This window comes from Mus caroli, chromosome 2 (assembly GCF_900094665.2).
Source record: "Mus caroli chromosome 2, CAROLI_EIJ_v1.1, whole genome shotgun sequence".
NCBI classification, from domain to species: Eukaryota; Metazoa; Chordata; class Mammalia; order Rodentia; family Muridae; genus Mus; species Mus caroli.
In genome coordinates this window covers 85883413-85903902 of record NC_034571.1, presented here as the reverse complement: position 1 = coordinate 85903902, position 20490 = coordinate 85883413, and the positions used below count along the sequence as shown (strand labels likewise).

The 20490-nt window shown below is 40.5% G+C and overlaps 1 protein-coding gene across 4 annotated transcripts in view; it reads right to left on the bottom strand.

Moving 5' to 3' along the window:
* The window catches only part of Ambra1 (autophagy and beclin 1 regulator 1), a 181753-nt gene that overhangs the window by 133992 nt on the left and 27271 nt on the right, over nt 1-20490 (bottom strand). For 2 of the 4 annotated variants that reach the window (XM_021182598.2, XM_021182606.2), the window contains exons 2-8: nt 12253-12506; nt 11817-11875; nt 11076-11259; nt 9875-10047; nt 7937-8003; nt 6486-6632; nt 5176-6212 (exon numbers count right to left, since the gene is read on the bottom strand). In XM_021182598.2, coding sequence (XP_021038257.1) covers nt 5176-6212; nt 6486-6632; nt 7937-8003; nt 9875-10047; nt 11076-11259; nt 11817-11875; nt 12253-12387 — 1802 coding nt within the window. In that variant the 5' untranslated portion in view covers nt 12388-12506. Of the gene's footprint in view, nt 1-5175; nt 6633-7936; nt 8004-9874; nt 10048-11075; nt 11260-11816; nt 11876-12252; nt 12507-20490 lie in introns of all 4 variants that reach the window. The other 2 variants (XM_021182585.2, XM_021182592.2) reach the window with 1 other exon arrangement.

Here is a 20490-nt window from a genome sequence, read left to right as displayed (position 1 = left end):
CCTTGCAACAGTCTCTTTGGCTATCAGACTATTAAGTGAGTGCCAGGACAGCCAGGGCTAAACAGAGAAACCCTGTCAAAAAAAAAAAAAAAAAAAAAAAAAAAAAAGCTTGTCACCCAGGGTGTAAGCTAGAATCAGACTACATAAACAGCTTGCCCTCCTCTGCCCACAAGAAAAAGGAGACACCCTAGGAGCTGATTACTACCACACAGTAGCACAGAGCTCTACTGGAATACAGATGTGCTTAGTAATGCATTTGCAGACACAATTATCCATGTAGTGCCAAGACAGCAAAACATTTCCATAGCCCATCTCTTATTAGGAGAGCAAAGAACAAAACCCTCAACCTTTAAATACAATCACCTTTTATGAATTCCATGCTCTTAGCAACAATAGTCACCTATAAAAATGGGCTTCTGTTGTAAGATTCTACCTCCTACACAAACCATAAGAACACCTTTTTCTTCCCTGCCAACCAAGCTCAGCAGTAGCAGCCCAACAGTGACATCTGCTGGAAAATAGAAGCATGAGCTAGCTCACCAGGTAGACACGGCATCTTTATAAGGTAGGTAAGTTTAACTGAGAATTTAGTTAGCATTCGTTTTATTTGTAACTTACAACAGAACACAGACATTCAATTTGTAAGTAATGGCTCCACTTCAATAGTGTACACTTAAAATATCTCACAAAATGCCACATTTCTGAGCCAGCTGTCAATTCTCATAGTATACTGTATTCCAACTCACTTAAAAATAATTCCATAGCCGGGCGTGGTGGCACACGCCTTTAATCCCAGCACTTGGGAGGCAGAGGCAGGTGGATTTGGGAGGCCAGGATGGTCTACAGAGTGAGTTCCAGGACAGCCAAGACTACACAGAGAAACCCTGTCTCGAAAAACCAAAAAAAAATTTAATAATAATAATAATAATTTCGTAACGAATATCAATACCACTTTAAGATGAGAATTATGCATTATTTATATAGATATCTTGAAAGAAAAAATGTAATTTATCACAAGATGACAGACTATACACAGTATATGTGAGTGAGTGTGTGTGTGCACATACTTCCTGTCGCCCAGTGCTGGGGATGGAGCCTCAAGCACTCTATGCAGGCTTTCTACTCCTACTGAACAGCACTCTCCGCCCTACAACATGCATTTTCAAAAGTTTAACATTAATTAAGTCACAATACAAACTACTCTTTAATCACTAGGAGAAAAGAAAATATTAAAACAAAATTCCTGATAAACCCTTAAGATTTCTAGGGCTTTAAAAGCCTGCTCTCAAGGACCAGCAAGATATTTCAGTTGGTAAAAGTGCTTCCAATCCTGAGAGTCTGGGTTCACTGCCAGGACCAAGAGGGTAGAAGGAGAGAACCAACTCCCAAAAATTGCCCTCTGGTTTTCATATGTGTGCTGTGGCACATATACAATGCAACCTCCACATATATACCATAATGAATAAGTATAATAAAAATATTAAGCCAGGCATTGTAGCACATACCTATGTTTAAGACTAGCCTGGGTTTCAAAGCAAGCCCATGTCTGAAAACATTTTTTTAAAAGAGGGCTATCAATGGAAATGTCAGGACGGCTCGATGGGTAAAAGCATTTTTTGTAGCCTGATTTCAATAGCTGGAGCTCATAGGAAGGTGGGAAGAAAATGGACTCCATAGAGTTGTCCTCTGACCTCCACACATTGCACTGTGGCATGCAAATGCAGCATTTTAATTTTTAAAAATTATAATTAATATTTTATGGGTGCAATATGATAGTTACTAGTCATAACCATCTACTTATATTTAAAGTAATAAAAATTCCAATTAGTTCCTCAGATACTAACAGCCACACTTCAGTTACTCAGTGGTCATATGTACTCATGGTTATTATGGTTGCAAGCACAGATACAGAACATTTCCATCAACACAAAAAGTTTCACTGCATAGCCTTGTTTCTAGAAACCATGAAGTATTTATAGACAAAAATACACACAATGTGGGTTGAGGTAGTGAATAGCAATACAGATAAAAGAAGGGAAGACAAAAAACAAAACAAAAAGGCAGCTAGCTAATGACTGATGATTTTTTTAATGTAAAGTGATGGATACAGGAATTTATTTATTATTCTTTTCATTTTTATGTTGGAAGAGTTCCATGATAAAAAATTTAAATGAGGGGGCTGGAGAGATGGCTCAGCTGTTGAGAGTACTGACTGCTTGTCCAGAGGGCCTGAGTTCAAATCCTAGCTCACAGCCATCTGTAATGGGACGCAATGCCTTCTTCTGGTGGGTCTGAAGGGAGCAACAGCATACTCATATATATTAAATAAATAAATCTTTTAAAAATAAAGAAATTAAATAAAAAATAAACAGAAATATTTCAATTAAAACTATGGTTATCAGGACAGTGAGATTCTGTCTCCAAAACATCAATAACCAAAGAAAAAATTACGTTTAAAAATGAAATAAATGAATAAATTTGTCTGTTTGTTTGTTTGGAATGTAGGTACATTCATACTCATGTGGGTACATGTGTCCACACCCAGAAGGCAGATGAGCACATCCCAAGCCCTGCCCTACTGCTTTCTACCTTAGTCCTTTGAAACAGGGTTCTCAAAGAACTAGGACCTCAGTTTCAGCTAGGCTGGTCAGCAAGCCCCCTAAAATCATGATGTGGTCAGTGGCATAGGTGCCATATATAGCGCTTGGAATTTGTACTCAAGTCCCCACACTCACTTATGTGTTCTTAGCCACTGAGCCATCTCCCAAGCTCCTATCCTACTGTACCTTTAAAAGAAATTCTGACTGCTCTAAGGGACTCACTTTTCTTAACTGCAGAATATGAAATGTAATTCCTATAGTGCACAGAGCTGTTGTAGAAATCAGAAATTATGTCACCCAGGATGTCCTATCCCCTGCTTCCAATCACCTCAAAGTGAGAATATAACACGTTACACAGTGAGCTCTCATTAACCGGTATCTCTAATGCTCTGTACACAGGGTTATTTTAAGCCATTTGGGCATTACTCAGAAGGACACCACATGAGGAGTACTATTAAAGATGGGCAAGTGCTGACTAAAGGCTCAGTTATTTTGGAGGCACAAAATGATAAGCTCCAGTAGTTGAAGATAACCCTTCTCTTGACTGCCTTTAATAAATTCTGAGTGCCAACAACATGCCAGGTACTGTGCTGGATGCAGAAGAACAGAGTCCCAGGCTCCTGATGTGGGCCCTTAAGCAAAGGTAAATATTCCAAGCAAGGAATTCTGAGCTGTTCCCAAGAACTGGCTTCATTCATTCAGGCATAGAAACAACCCAATTACTCTGTCTATTTCTGACGTCCAATCCACTATTCTGCATGCATTATATATTTTCTCCTTGAGAATGTGCTATTACCCTAAAAGAAAAAGGTCTTTCCTTTTCCAAGTCTTACCAACATTTCGTTACTGAATATTATATAACCTTTTTGGGTAATAGCTCCCTTTTATTAAAAAAAAAAATCAAACTAATTTTTTGTTGTTTTTTGCTTAGTCTCTATTTTAGTATCAGAAGTACACAAAGAAGCACCAGATTGGAGATGGTAAGAAGCCTAAGCAGGTTAAAAGTACTGGCCACCAATGCCTGATGACCTGATGATCCCACGATTTTTACAGGGCATTAAAAGATAGTCAATTTCTGAAAACTACCCTCTGACCCCTATACATATGTCATGGCACACACACTATCACCCCAATGTACACAATAAATATAGATATGATTTAAAAAAAAAGATTTATTTATTATTATACGTAAGTACACTGTAGCTATCTTTAGACACACCAGAAGAGGGCACCAGATCTCATTACGGATGGTTGTGAGCCACCATGTGGTTGTTAGGATTTGAACTCAGGACCTTCAGAAGAGCAGTCAGTGCTCTTAACCACTGAGCCATCTCTCCAGCTCCCAGATGTGATTTAAAAAAAAAAAAAAAAAAAAGTAGTACTAGATCATCTACACTTATGACAGATTTCATGTAAATATGTCTTGCCTCCATAGTAAAAGTGTATATTCCAGTGGGCACAATGCCTAGCACAGTGCTGGAAAAACTATAACCATTCCACTAGTGTTTATTGACTAAATGACTGACTAAAGCATCCTCCAAAAATAACAAGTACACGATGTGCACAATCTATATTCCCACCCTAGCTTATGTCAGAAAAATTTCAGTTGCTCAGCAGAGGATATAATGTACAGCAATATGCTGTTTGGCTCCAGTATTCTGGGAATTGGTGATTATGCTAGATTTGACCTTTATATAATCACAGAAAGAAGTTCCTAATAAATCAAGATAGCAGTGCACATAGCCATTCATGGAACACGTGTTGGGTAGTTTATTATCCTACTCTGTTTCCCTCATGAGAACCCTCTCTGATGCCAATTCCTGTGTGGAGAGGCCTTGCTTCTATGAATTCTTTTCTCCCATCCCAAGATAATAGTAACCTGGAAGATCCATTCAAAGAATTTTGGGTGTGATACAGGCTTTGAGTTTAATTTCTACCACTATCAAAACCAAACCAAACCCAACAAACAAACAAACAAACACCCTAAATGAGCAGCTCAGAGACTGTCTGAAAACACAAGTTTGGTAAATATAAAAAAAAACAAAAAAAGCAAAACACTTTCCTATGGAATTCTTCACCTATTAATTGAACTAGAGTTGTTCAAAAAAATATATATTCAAAAAATATCTAGCACAAAATGCTGAACAAAATATCTGTCCCCACTCTAGGTCTTTTTTAAAATTCTCACTATAAATAGTCCTTTGGAACACAGTCTTATCTCAACAAGTAGTCCTATATCTATGATATTTCAAAGTCAAAAGTCAAGGCCAAAAAAAAAAAAACCAATGATTATATCTCCTCATGCTTCTCTAACCCAATCAACATTTCCCTTTTAAGGCTAAAACCAGAGCTTTGGGCTTAGACAAAAATAAACTAGTACAACAGTTAACTCACACCACTAGGCCTGATGCTATCTCTGCCATCAAAGGAAGATTTCCCCAAAAAAATGCAAGATCAGAACCAGATGTATTGGTCCCAGAGGCTTTATATAAGCCGCAACCCTGCTAAGACTGAAGGAAGATGGGCATTAAGGAGAAGAGGCAGGGAGGCAGAGCACAGGCCAGTACCAGCTTACCTCCTGAGGGAGTCTTCCTCAGAGCTTTCTTCAGGCATATCTTGATGTAAGGCCTCCTGTGATACAGTTCCAGATCTGCTGGACTGGGTATAAATGCGTTCCCAGTGGCCTGTCTCCTGGTTAAAGGCCACCCCCACAGTCCTCTCCTCTTGTGAACTAGCAGAGCTGTTCAACTCCAGCCTGCTGGAGCTAGGCATTTGGCCCTCAGTCCGCTCAAGAGGTGGTAGCTGGCTGCCACTTGGCGGCATGCCCTCATAGGTAGTGGAGACGTGCCAGGAAGAGCTAGCCTCGCCAGATGAGTAGTTAGGTGTGGTTCTTTCCCAACGAAGGGTGTCATTGTTGAAGGTTAGAAGATTATGGCAAGCACGGCATCGATTAAGGTGGCCCCGAGACAGGTTGGAGTTGTTCTCACTGCTGTGTGGGGTAGGCAGGTGGGAAGGACCTGGTCTCTCAGATTCAATATTATTGTTGAGCATTTCCTGGGCCTGTTGGGTCTGGGAAGTTTCCCCACTCAGGCTCTGATCCAGCTCCTGCAGCCTGTCATACTCCAAAAAGAAGCGTCTCAGGTCACATTGAAGCTCATGGCGAATGCTGCCTGAGTTGTTTTGGCTGGAACCATTCCCTCCATCTGACTCAGTTGCCAACCCTGATGATGAAAAACCCCTCCCTTCTGTGGCTGAAGTATACACAGATGCCTGAGAGCCACCTTCCTGCTGTCTCAGTACAGAAAGCAAACTCACTGAGGACGCACTGGTCCTCGGTGGGGGCATAGATTCTACCTCAGAACGGGAGTTCAGAGTGAGTACTGTCCGGGTCCACTCAGAACCTGTCAGCCCAGGGGCTAGTTCTCTGTGATACCTAGAAGGGTGGCTAGACAAAGGGCCCCCCAAAGAGCGCCGGGTAGGACCCAGACTGAGGTTGCGGAGCGTGTTGCCCGCAGTGCTGCTCTGGACTGTACTGAAGGCAGACGGCCGGTTCAGGAGGCCCTGGTCCTGCTGCGTTGATGAAGCCTGCTCCGGGGGATGGAAGGGCTCGGTCTGTACAAAAGAAAAGGAAGGGGTAGTAGCTCTGGCAGAAGCAGGGGGGACACTGTCCTGGTGTGGCAAGAGGGAAGGAACTCGAGTGCCAGCACAGCGGCTGCAAAGGCACAGGATCCCAGGGTGCTGGCAGCACTCAACTGTGGTGGGGTAACTGACCCGCTGTCGGAGTCTGATGTAAGCGGAAGTCCTGGGACGCTCCGTGGAGGGCTGAGGGGGAGGCGGTGGGGGTGAGGGGGTAGCAGAATCTTGTACTGTGCTTTGCTCTCCCACCTGGATGCCAGAGGAACGGGAGGACAGCATGTGCAGGAAATTGTGGAGGAGAGGTGTCCGGCGAACTGGCTGTGATTGCAGGAGGGCACGTTGACGGTAGTGAGATAACTCTGTTCCATCTATAGGGATTTCTGGTTCGTCATCACCCTGCAACATGGACCAGCAGGACAGAGTAGAGCACAACAGATAGAACCTCCAAACAAATTAAGAGAAATTTAAAGTTGACCGATAATCATCCAAGAAGAACCACCTCCATGGATAAGTAAAAACTCTCTCCCCATAAGGTAATGAAAACTGGCTTCAGATTCAAAACTACCATATGGTATTAAATTATTCATTTCCAATTGGCAACATATCTAAATGAGTACAGCTGGCAAAACAATTATTTTAAAAAGGCATCTCTGTGACATAGAAGCAGTAAGGGAAACAAAAGCAACCAGCCAGGGGCACACAAGTGATAAGCATGATGAATGAAGACAAGTTATTTCCTTTTTAATTAATTTATACTTTATGTCTGAGTGTTTTTGCCTGTATGTATTTATGTGCATTACATACATGTATGGTGACTATGGAGGTCAGCAGAAGCAATCAGATACCTAGAACTGGAATTCAAATGGCTGGGAACTGCTACATTGAGTGCTGGCATTCAAATCAGGGTCCTCTGCAAAAACATTCAGTGCTCTAACTGCTGAGCCATTTCTCCAGCCTCTGGCTACTTCTTTCTTTTTAAGATTTATTTTTAGAAGCCAGAGAGATGGCTCAGTGGTTAAAACACTTGTTGCTTTTGCAGAGGACCTGGGTTTGATTCCCAGGATCCACATGGTGGTTACAACTGGCTGTAACACCAGTTCCAAGAAATCTAATGTCCTCTTCTGGCCTCTGTGGTCACTACATAAACACATTACACAGACACACATTCAGGCAAAATTCCCACACGTATTTTTTTAAATTATAGTCTGTTTGTTTGTTTATGGATATGTGTGGGCCTTTGTGTGGGTATATGCCACACACATCTAAACACTGGGAACTGGCCAGAAAAAGGCATTGGATTCCTTGGAGCTAGAGTTATGAGCAGGTGTAAGTAGCCCAAAAGAAGGGACTGGAAACTGAACTCAGGTCCTGTACACAACTTTTAACACCTGAGTCATTTCTGCAGCTCTGACAAGGCTTGTTTATCATGATTTATTCACAAGGGTTAAAAAATTGACTCGTGTGAAAATTATGTCTGTAACTTTGAACATCATCAGAAATTCATTAAAATCTTGATGGAAAAGAATTACAGAAATGTTAAAAACTAAAATATAATCAGAATTGCATTTTAGTAATAATAAATTGATTATTATAATACATAATAGATATTTAATAATAAAGAAATAATAATGATGAAAATTAGAGTGCTAGTTTAGAAAGTACCTCCCAATTCAGCTAGAGTTGGACTGTTAGACTCTTACCTGCTGATTAGAAGGGTTAACAATAGCTGTAAGTAAGTAGTGTCCGAGTGGATCAAATCTCACCAGGCTGAAATACAAAGGAATAAGAGACAAAGACCATGTTAACTGAGAAATGGACATTGTCACGACTACCCACTACATGCTTTCAAAACTCTCTATTTTCTCCACCTCCCACTCTCTTCTGAAGACAGTTTATCTGCAGTCCAGGTCATTTTCAGACTCACAAATGTTCTGCCTCAGATTCCTGAATGCTACACACCTACCTAGTCTTTCAAAAAACTTTTAAAGAGACTAAAATAAGACTTTATGTTGTTTCCTAATGCATTAAGAAACAGATTTCAGAGCTGGAGAGATGGCTCAGCAGTTAAGAGCACTGACTGCTCTTCCAGAGGTCCTGAGTTCAATTCCTAGCAACCACATGGTGGCTCACAGCCAGCAGTAATAGGATCTGATGTCCTCTTCTTGTGTCTGAAGTCAGCTACAGTGTAATCATATAAATAAAATAAATGAATATTAAAAAGAAAAAAAGGAGATTTCACGTTTTTTCTTTTTTTCCTTTTTTTTTTTTTTTTTTTGAAGCAGGGTCTTATATACCTCAGGCTAGCTTACAAGTCAACAGCTGGTTACAGAAGACCTTTAACTTTTGATTCTTCTGCCTTTACCAACTCAGTATTGGCATTACAGGTGTGCACCAACACACTCACCATTTGTGATACTAGGGATCAAACTCTAAGCTTCATTCATGCAAGACAAGCTATTCTATTAACTTGGGCTACATCCTCAGGCCATGGTTTCAGTTTTGAAAAACATCCAGGCTTACATCACATTTAGCAGCTACACTAAATAAGTATCCGTTCAACATCTAAGAGCCCATTTAAATGGTAAATCAGAATGCTGCCACACAGAATCAGGTTTCCCTTCATAAAGCTGCTACACTTGGCAAAAAGTACTTACTCTAGTGACAACAAAGTATCAGTACAAAGTGATATGGCTGGAAGCCAGAAAACCAGTCTATATCCAGTCATAATATGGTCAAAAGCAGCCAAAGAAAACAATGTATCCAGTCTAATTTAGGCAGTGTATATCTTGTTTCTGTAGTGCAGAAAACTGAATCCAAGGCCATATATGTAACAGGCAAGAGCTGAACAATCTTACTACATCCCCAGCTATTTTGTGGTTTTGGTATTTTGGGTTGTTTTGTTTTAAGACAGTCTCACTAAAGAATAAAATAAATAAATAAATAAATAAATAAATAAATAAAAAATAAAAAATTTTTAAAAAGAAAAATAATAAAACAAAAAAACAAAACAAACAAACAAACAAACAAACAAAAAAGACAGTCTCACTATGTAACTCCGGTTATCCTGAAACTCACTATGTAGACCAAGACAGCCTCAAACTCACAGAGATCCAACTACCTCTGCTGGATCTACCTACCATGCTGAGATTAGGGTGTGGACTACTACATCTAGCCTGGTCTTTTGTTTTTTAAGACAGAGTCTTGCTAACTAGTCCAGAAAGACTTAGACTCCTTATGTAGTCCAGATACATGTTTATATCTTTTTTATAATTTGATAAATATAAATATAATAACTGTAAATAAATATAAGTAAATAGCCAATAATGAACAATCAGCCACCAAGCTATCAAATTACCTATTTATTTTTGAGAGGCTTCTCAAAAGGTAATGCCAAGTGCAGACAGCCTAGAACCTAAGTAGGATTTTACCAAATGACCCTGACCTGCAGAGACCACAAGATGAGGGCATAAACAAACTGAACTGTTTCTGGGCTAATCAGCCATGATGATGCTAACAAACACCCTAAAGACTACTGACTGCCCTAAGTCGGGATAACAACCTATCTCCTGAAATAACAGTAGTTATAAATGTTCTTTCCTGTCTGGTGCCTGATACAGTTGACAGAACGCGGCACTCACCGGACACGCTCCATCTCACTGGCTGTTTTCACCACAGCAAAGGGCTCCCGACGACTCCAATCCCAGAAATGGATCTCATTTGCAGTGGCAATTAGTAGGAGCTGAGCCGTAGGGTGGAAAGCCAAGGAGGCTATGGCATTGTTGCTGTCTGTGAACCAGCTTTCACTGCCCCCCTGCAAATGAACCAATCCAAAATTATTCTCAGATTACAAACTGCTAACAGACTGGGGAGTCCATGTGAAGAGAATTACACTGAAGAGCTAAATTATGATTACTCACACCTATAATCCCAGCACTTGGGAAGCAAAGCAAGAAGACTGCCACAAATTTGAGGCCAGCCTGAACTATATCATGATAGTAGTCTCAAAAAACAAGACAAACAAAAAAAGAAATAAAAGAAAAAATAGAGGGGGATAGGGAGGGGAGGAGGAGGAATGGAGGGAGTGAAAAAGAGGAGGGGTCTAGATGGAACTATATAGCTCAGTGGTAAAGCATACTTCGTATGGATGAAGCCCCTGGGTTTGATTCCTAGTATTTCCACTTTCAATTATAATCTTTATCAGAGTACAGTGGTAGATGGCTTTAATCCCAGCGCTCAGAAGGCACAGGCAATGTGGATCTCCATGAGTTTGAGGGCAGCCTGGTCTACATAGTCATTACCAAACCAGTCAGATTTGCATATCAAGGCTCTGCCTCTAAATAAATTTCCATTTGAGATCAAATGAGTTCTTATAGGGCTTACTTTAAACATATCTTTTATAAAATAATGTATATGAACAGTCATCTAGCAGTGCCAATAATTTATAGAACAATTATTACTGTCTTCAAGTCAATTACAAAGCCTCTACTTTGTTTCTGACACCTGTGGACATTCCAGCTTGGTGCAAGCATAGTGAGAGCAACCCACTAGCCTCTCACCAGGACAAGTCTTATGTGATGGTCATGAGCAGGTACTCCAAGACAATGGGAGTCGATACTGAGCTCATGTTAGAGCCTCCTGCTGTACAATCTTAAAATAAGCAGGCAGGAGAAAAGTTTGTTTACTTCATAATGGATAAGTACGAACTAGAATATCCATCCTTTAAGTGAACAATGTCCTAACAAAGTGGTTAGTTTCTCAGCCAGAAGTAAGAATCCAATGGCAAACAAGTCTCTGTGTCTGGAATACCAAAGGGAAATAAGCAGCCCAAAAAATACTTACATGTAAATCCCAAATCCTAACTTCCCCATCTAGGCAGCCAGAAGCAATAAGGCCTGAGATGGTGGGGTGAAAAGTGACACACCATGGAGTACGGCGGTGTCCGATCAGAGAGTGAACACACTTGCCAGTCTTAACCTCTGTAATATAGATGTTATGGTTCACATGTGTGGATGCCAAGAGAGTCCTAGGGAATCAAAATGTAAGAATAATTAAGAAACATGTAGGGGGAGAATAAATATTAACAGCTTTAGAAAACAAAAATCCCAACATTATTCCCTACACTACTCACTACAAATGAAAAAAATTAAGGTATGCCTACTAGGTAGTTTCTCTACACAAAACAGAAATATTCCCATTTTTAAAGGCTTCTGGTTTTCCCACACTGTCGCTAAATAACACATATTGCCTTCATTGCTGGTGTCTACCGGTCAGGCAAAGCAATGTTATTTAAGAGCCTGGATAAGTTCTGAGCCTTGACTTTCACCATTCTCTTTACAATTCTTTTTATTCTTCTGGTTGGCATTGTTTGTTTACTTTCTCTCCATTTCTAATATATATTATAATTATATATATATAAAGAAAATTATATATAATAGAGTGTGTGTGTGTGTATACCATATACACCTTCACACATTCATCCAGTGCTTCAAAGGGTCTCCAGAGATTAATCTGAATGAACAAGCTAAGCCAAGAGTACAGAAAGCCACATCAAATCTTAAGCTACAGCTAAGTATTAGGTACCTGTCTGGGCTGAAGGCCAGTAAGAAGGTCGAACGTGGACTATCAGGCAGTTCTACTCTCTGGGAGAAAACAAACAAATAGTAAATAAATACATACATACATACAGACAGACAGACACACACACACACACAGAGCACAGCATGATTTATAAAGTTGGGCTTACTCTGACTTTTAAGTACAGAAGCCACTCTAGATTAGTATCACAGTGCAAACTAAAAATCTGGAGACAATAATCAAATTATAAGTTAAGATAAATCTAAGTTCAGAAAGAACATTTCTATTCTTATCTTTTACATTATAAACCAATTTCCCAAATTAGCTATATCAAGTCTCAGGGACAAGATAAACTATATCCCTACTCTACCATTAATCTATTCTAAGGTGCCAATTTACTGTCATCTCCACAAATCCTAGGTTAAGAACACTGTTTTCTTACCTTGCCCTCCCATTTCATCCATCGAGTCTTATCCTCCACCAGCTCCTGCAGAAGCCGCTGGGCACCCATGGCACGAGTGCCCCGTTCTCGGCCCCAGAGGATTCGCACAGCATTCTTCTCTGGGACAACTTTCATGGTGCTCAGGAGCCACTGTCCCACCAGGGATCAGAACTGAAGGAGCAAGCAATAGCTCCACACACAGAAATAGCTAAAATGAGGCCATTCAGGTCCTTGTCAGCTGTCCTCATGGAAATCTAAGGAATGAAGAATAATGTCAAATAATGCCTATTCTACACCAGAGAGGCTCCCATTACAAGTACAATTCTAGCTCAAAGGAGAAATTGTTCTTTTCATATTTATTGTTTCCTAGAAAAGGTACATCTTCTAGAATTTTTCTTTCAAAAATATTTTATCTTGTCATATTTTTTACTTTATATATGAAAAACTCGACATTTTCGACCACTGACCATATTCAGTTCTTATTCTTTCATAAAGCAGAAAATTTGCTCTTGCCAGGCAGTGGTGGCGCATGCCTTTAATCCCAGCACTCGAGAGGCAGAGGCAGGCGGATTTCTGAGTTCGAGACCAACCTGGTCTACAGAATGAGTTCCAGGACAGCCAGGGCTACACAGAGAAACCCTGTCTCGAAAAACAAAACAACAACAACAAAAAAAATTGCTCTTAAAAACAAAATGTAGAGTTATGGGTATGGCCTTAGTGGTACAGGCCCTGGGCTCAATCAATCCCTAGCACAACAAAAAATTAAACAGTTGGAGAGACAGGGAGATGGCGCAGTGGGTAAAGAGCTTGCCACCCAAGCATGAGTTCAGCACCCATGTAAAAAGCCAGGCACTGTAGTATATACTACCTATATCCTAGCACTAGGAAATGGAGACAAGTAGATTCCTGGAATTCACTGACTGACTAGCCTAGTAACGTCAGTGAGCTCCAGATTCAGTGAGAGAAGCCCTGACACAAAAATAAGGTGAAGGGCAATTGAGGAAGATACCTAGCATCTACCTCTGGCTTCCACACATATACACTGTGGTGCTTTGAATGAGAATGAACCCCACAAGCTCATGCATTTAATTCATGCTCAGTGGAACTGTTTTAGGAAGGATTAGGTGGTGTGGGCTTGTTGAGGAAGATGTGTCACTGGTAGTAAGCATTTAGTTTTCAAAAGCCAATTCCAGGTTCAGGTGTGTTCTGTCTCTCTGTCTCTGTCTCTGTGTGTGTCTCTCTCTCCTCTGTCTCTCTCTTTCCTTCTCTCTCTCTCTCTCTCTCTCTCTCTCTCTCTCTCTCTCTCCCTCCCTCCCTCCCTCCCTCCCTCATGTTTGTCATTCATATATAAATTCTCAGCTACTGTTCCAGTACCACCATGATGGTCATGGACTTACCCTCTAAATCTGTAAGCAAGCCCTTAACTGGTTTTTTTTTTTTGTAAGTTGCCTTGGTCATGGTGTCTCTTCACAGTAATAGAAAAGCAACTAAGACAAACATGACCATGTACGTACACACACACACACACACACACACACACCACCATTCGCAATAAACCAACATAAATAACTAAGCTGGGATGCAGCTCAGTGGTAGACCTACTTCCTGTTTAACATGCACCAGAGCCTCTGTTCAATTTCTAGCACTCCAAAAAGTATCAGTAATACTTTTTGGAAAGTCGGGGCACAGTAGCTTACATAAAAATGATACAGAAGGGCTGTGGTAGAGGCCGGTGTATGGCTCAGCAGTAGAATGCTTGCCTAGCATTTCTAAAGCCCCTAGGTTTGTCCTTAGCACTGGAAAAACAGAAAGAGAGAAAGTGAAGAGGAGAGAAGGGGAGATGATTAAAAAACACAATGGTTGCTTCTGAGTGGTAGCTTAAGATAACTTAAAAAAAAAAAAAGACATAGTTCATACAGTTCAGGCTACCCTCAAACTATGTAGCTTGAACTTCTGACCGTCCTGCCTCCACTTCCCTAGGGCTTGGATTACAAATCTGTCCTCATGACTAGTTTAAGTGGTGCTGGAAAGTAAACCCGGGGCTTTTATTCATGCTAGGCAAGCATTCTACCAACCAAGGTGTATATCTATCTATCCCATGAATTGATAATTTTAAGAGGTGGTTTTCTACTTCAGTTTCAAGGAAAGGGTCTATAGAGCCCAAACTGGCCTCAAACTCCTGCTCCTAGTGTTTCTACCTGCAAACAGTGCTATTTCAGACATAAGGCACTAGCCCTGGCTGCTTCTACCTTTTTTAAATTTCAAAAGTAGTAACTGTCAGAGTGGGTCATTGTTATGCAAAGTTATAATTACAGCACACTGGGGCTGAGGACAAGATGATCAAAGCTTTGAAGCCAGTCCAGACTACAAGACAAATTCCAAGATATTCTGAGCTGCAGCACAAGCCTTTGTCTTAAAAGGAGTGGAATATGGCAAGATAGCTCAGCGGGTAAAGGTATTTGCCACAGAGACCTGAGTTTGATCCCCATAATCACTGTAAAGGTAGAAGCGAAGAACCAACCACACGAAGTTGTTCTTTGACTTCAATACATACACATAATAAAGTCTTTTAAATTAAAATAAAACAAAGGGGGACTAACTGCTTATTATGAGAGTCAAACAATAACTGCCTCCTTCTACTTCTCAAAAGGCTGCAATCTACAAAGCACACAGCCAGATGCATAGAAATACAGCCATAAGGGAAAATATTTATAGCTTGTGCTGAAGGAGTTTTCTTCCTGAAGCATTAAAATGAATAAGGTCAGAAAGATTTCACAGTAAGGCAAGTCCTAAATTCCTAGGCAATAGGCAGTTCAGTTCCCTACAAAGTGCTAAACACAAAGCTTTGCTTCGCTCTTTTTTTTTTTTAAGATTTATTTATTTTACATATGTGAGTATACTGTCACTGTCTTCAGACATACTAGAAGAGGGCATAAGATCTCATTACAGATGGTTGTGAGCCACCATGTGGTTGCAGGGAATTGAACTCAGGACCTCTGGAAGAGCAGTTGGTGCTCTTAACCACTGAGCCATCTCTCCAGCCCTTGCTTTACTCTTACGGTATAACTCTTACCATGCTTTGTTTGCTTTGCTGTGTCTGGGGGCTGGGAATTGAACCCTGAGTTTGCTTGTCAAGTACTGTACCACCAGGACACACACCCTGCCTCTCATCACCAACTATTAACCAACAAAATATGTACACAGTAAAAATGTCACTAAGAGTCGCAAGCCAACCTCCAGAGTAGGCTAGAGTTGAATAACAGAAAGCAATCAATCTCTTTAGTGAACCTGCTCCAGGCTTCCCTTTATTCAAACTAATAGCTAAAATATTTCTTACCTTTTACCTCTAACCAAGAAGGTACAAGAAAAACAGTTCCTAGTAGTTCCCCTTAATTCTGTACTAAAACTAGTATAGAGACCTTCAAAAGAAGAACTTTGAAACTCCTTTGACCTAACAATACATAAAGTACATTGAAACCTTTTATAATCTCACAACGAACAGTAGGAACAGCAATAGCAGTCCCATTTCTTTGTGTATAATCTGGATGTGTTTGTGCCAGTGTGCAACAAGTCACAGAATAACCTGCAGGAGTCAGTTCTCTCTTTCCATCATATGGGTTCCAGGATTATACTTAGGTCATTGGGCAGCAAGCACCTTTACCCCTTGAGCAACCTCACTGGTCCAGAGCCCCTTTTAAAAAAATTAAATTAAATTAAAATAAATTTTCCTTTCTGTCCCCCTGTAACTCAAAAGGAAAAACAAAGTACAGGTTACAAATATTATAAGAGTCAAAAAACTATGATATAACCTTCAGTTCCTACAGGAATTAAAATGAGTGGAAGGAAGGAAGGAAGGAAGGAGAGTTTCTACAAATATCATCATCAAAGATAACTTAAAAAAAAAAAAGAAAGAAAAGAAAAGAAAAGAAAACTAATCAAAACTACCAAAAAGGCCAGGCAGTGATGGCACATGCTAGTGGATCTCTGACTTAACACTGATTAACAGTGGATCAGCCGGGCGGTGGTGGCGCACGCCTTTAATCCCAGCACCTGGGAGGCAGAGGCAGGCGGATTTCTGAGTTCGAGGCCAGCCTGGTCTACAAAGTGAGTTCCAGGACAGCCAGGGCTATACAGAGAAACCCTGTCTCGAAAAAACAAAAAAAACCAGTGGATCAAGGGGGCTGGAGAGATGGCTCAGCAGTTAAGAGCACTGACAGCTCTTCTGAAGGTCCTGAGTTCAAATTCCAGCAACCACATGGTGGCTTATAACCATCCTTAATGACATCTGACACCCTCTCCTGTTGTGTCTGAAGACAGCTACAAAGTACTTACATAAAAAAATAAATAATAAATAAATCTAAAACAAAACAAAACAGTGGATCAAACCAGTGTTAATGATTTGAACTCTTGAGTTTAGGTCCCTGGAAATTGATACATACATGCTTTTTGGTAATTTGTTTTGTTTCTGTTTTTCGAAACACAGTTTCTCTGTGTAGCCCTGATATCCTAGAACTCACTTTGCAGACCAAGCTGGCTTTGAACTCACTGAGATCTGCCTGCTTCTCTGTCTCCCAAGTGCTTGTATTAAAGGCTAGCCCCATCACCATATGAGAGGAGACTTTGCTGCATCCCAAATAACCAAAGAAGCCAGATTGAACAAAGGCAGATAAGCCTGTTGAAGGGACTCTAGCCAGCCCTGGCATTGCAAACATGGCTTAGCAGGCCTTGCCCTTTTCTCCAATTTTCTCTGACTTGCTAATAATTATTAGAGTATACTTGTAAACCTAGCCACCAAGGTCTGTTCCCTTATTTGGCCAGGTCCTCCTCCTAAGGCTGACTACCAAAGTACAGTTATCAAAGATTTAAAGTCCAGTAATCACCTAGCTGACATGCCCAATTACAATTACACATCATCCTAACACAGGGTTTCCCCCTTTTCCCTTTACAGACCAGCATGTTCCTATGTGTTTCATCAGTTTCCAATCTAGAGGCAGTCAGTCCTTTGTCCCCCTCTAAGACAAATACAGCTTCTCACTCATCCTCTATCTCCTGTCTCTTATTCTCTGTCCTTTGTCCCTCTGGGGCAAATAAATCTCCTTTTTTTTCTGAGAACTTGGTCTTGGGGATCCTGGCTAAGGAAAAAGTGTCAGTCAGGTGTTTTTCATTCCTCTTTTTTGTTTTGTTTTTGCAGTGTATGTGTGTGTGTGTGTGTGTGTGTGTGTGTGTGTGTGAGAGAGAGAGAGAGAGAGAGAGAGAGAGAGAGAGAAAGATTTTAAACCAAAATACATTTTAAACCACTATACATTTTTTTAAAGATTTTATTTATTTTATGTATGTGAGTACACTTAGCTGTCTTCAGACACACCAGAAGAGGGTATAGGATCCTATTACAGATGGTAGTGAGCCACCATGTAGTTGCTGGGACTTGAACTCAGGACTTCTGGAAGAACAGTCAGTCAGTGCTCTTAACCACTAAGCCATCTCTCCAGCCCTCATTCATTCCCCTTTTTAAAAAGCAAGAAGAAAAAAGTTTCCCAATATGTAAAGTAAAACGGAGACACAGAAAGCCCAGAAGAGGTTCTGATGCCATTATGAAGTCCTCCAAATCAGTGCTTAATCACAAAAAGATATAAGCAAGTAAGAGACTAAGAGAAGTCATGACAAGGAGATATGAATACACACACACACCTAATACCAAGATTCCTATTTACCTAAACATATAAAATTCATCACTCCACAAAGATAAAAATCAACCTTTACAGGTTTTCTCTATTTAATATGTAATTATATTTAACTATTCTATGCAAAAAACATCTAAAGTATGTCACTACTCACTAGAAACTAAGAATTATAGGTTCATCTTGCAATTTGATCATCTATGCTAATGATTTATCCCACATTCTAGTTAAGATTTGTGGGGAAGGGAAGGGAAAGAAGGAGCACTGACTGACTGTTCTTCCAGAAGTCCTGAAAGAAGGACAGACTTTGGGTAAGTCACTTCTCTACTTAAGATTATTCTAAGGCTCCAATGAGTAACAAGCAGTGGAAGTGTTAGAATGCACTGATGTTACATTATCAGTGGATCTTCCTGAGTTCACTATGATTCCCCTCACTAAACCCACAGATGCAGTTCTTCAAAGTGGCAGATTTCTAAAAAACATTTCAAAGGCAGTTACCACACAACAAAGTAAAACATACTCAAATAAAATGTGTAGGCAAAATAACTAAATGCAACTGGAGCTATCCCCACATCAATAAAATGAGGCAAACAGAATTGATACATGGAAAAAAGGGAGGAAGAATTTATTAACCAGATATGGTCATGCATCCCTTTAATTCTAGAACTTGTGAGGCAGAGGCAGGCAGTTCCAGGCCAGCCAGGGCTACACCATCTCAAAAGAAGACCCTGTCTTTTAAAAAAATAAATAAAAAGATTTATTTTAAAGTATGGTTTTGTACGTGTGCTGGAGCGTGTACACAAGTGCAGTTGCCAGTGGACTCCAGAACAAGACATGGAATCCTCTGGAGGCAGAGTTAAAGTGATGGGTCATTCATCCCACATAGATGCTCAGAACTGAGATCAGGCCATATACAAAGGTAATATCTTCCCTTAACTGCTGAGCCATTTGACCAGCTGATCTTATAACACTTGGGGAATATGATTCAGAAACTTAAGATTTTAGTTGTTTGCAAACACCTCTGCCCTTGCCAGCTCCCTATGTAGCCAACGATGACCTTGAGCATACGATCCTCCTGCTTCCACCTTCCCAAAACACCGGTACACCTAGTTGTCAATGTGACTAGGAGTCAAACCTGGTATTGGCTTAATGCATGTTAGGCAACCACTCAGGCAACAACTGAGCCCCTGCTTAGCTATTAATAGAGCTCAATTTCCTCATTTAACTGTTACATGTCTGCCCTTGAATGTGTCCATGAAGACAAAATGTGAATAAAATCAGCAATGAAGTACTGACACATATTCAGTAATATACGGGTTTTAATTCAAGGATTTAACTCTTTGGGAAAAGAAATCATCCTCCAGGGGCTGGTGGCACGGCTCAGCATTTAATGGCCCTGCTGTCAAGTCTAACAACCTAAGTTCAATCCCTAAGACCCACATAGTAAGAGAGAACCAACTCACAAAAGCTGTCCTCTAACCTCTACAAATGTGCTGTAAATGTCACATGTGTTTATGTGCACACAATACACAAAGTAAATTAAAAATAATTATAATAAAAAGTATAAATCTAGGCTGGAGAGATGGTTCAGAGTCTAAAGTACCAGATGCTCTTCCAGAGAACTCTGGCCTAATTACTAGCACCTACGGGGGCTGGTGAGATGGCTCAGTGGGTAAGAGCACCCGACTGCTCTTCCGAAGGTCCAGAGTTCAAATCCCAGCAACCACATGGTGGGTCACAACCATCCGTAACAAGTTCTGACTCCCTCTTCTGGAGTGTCTGAAGACAGCTACAGTGTACTTACATATAATCAATAAATAAATCTTAAAAAAAAAAAAATTACTAGCACCTACATGAGAGCTCACAACTGTCTGCAACTCCAGTTCCAGGGGACCCAATGTCCTTTTTCTGGCCGCAGGTACAAAGTACACACAAGATGCACAGACATTCACTAAGGCAAAATACTCATACACATATAATTTAAGTTTTAAAACCCCTAGACCAGGCATGATGGCACACACCTATATTTCCAGAACTCTAGAGGCAGAGGCTGATGTACTAAAATCCTTGAGATTAAACAAGACCTAAAAAGAAGGAAAGGAGGAGGGTATTTAAAAGAAGAAGAAGAAGGAGGAGGAGGAGGAGGAGGAAGAGGAAATTAGTAAAGAAGGAAAGAAGAGCAAATACAAGCTAAATGGTGGTTATGGTGCACACCTTTAATGCCAACACTCTGGGAGGCAGAGAGGCAAGTGGATCTCAGAGTTCCAGGCTAGCCTGGAACAAGAGTGAGTTCTAGGACAGCCAGGGCTATACTGAGAAACCCTATCTCTCTCTCACTCTTTTTTTTTTAAAGATTTATTTATTTTTATATGTAAGTACACTGTAGCTGTCTTCAAACACCCCAGAAGAGGGCATCAGATCTTATTATGGATGGTTGTGAGCCACCATGTGGTTGCTGGAATCTGAACTCAGGACCTTCAGAAGAGCAGCCAGTACTCTTAACCACTGAGCCATGACTCCAGCCCTAAAACCCTATCTCCAAAAAAAAAAAAAAAAAAAA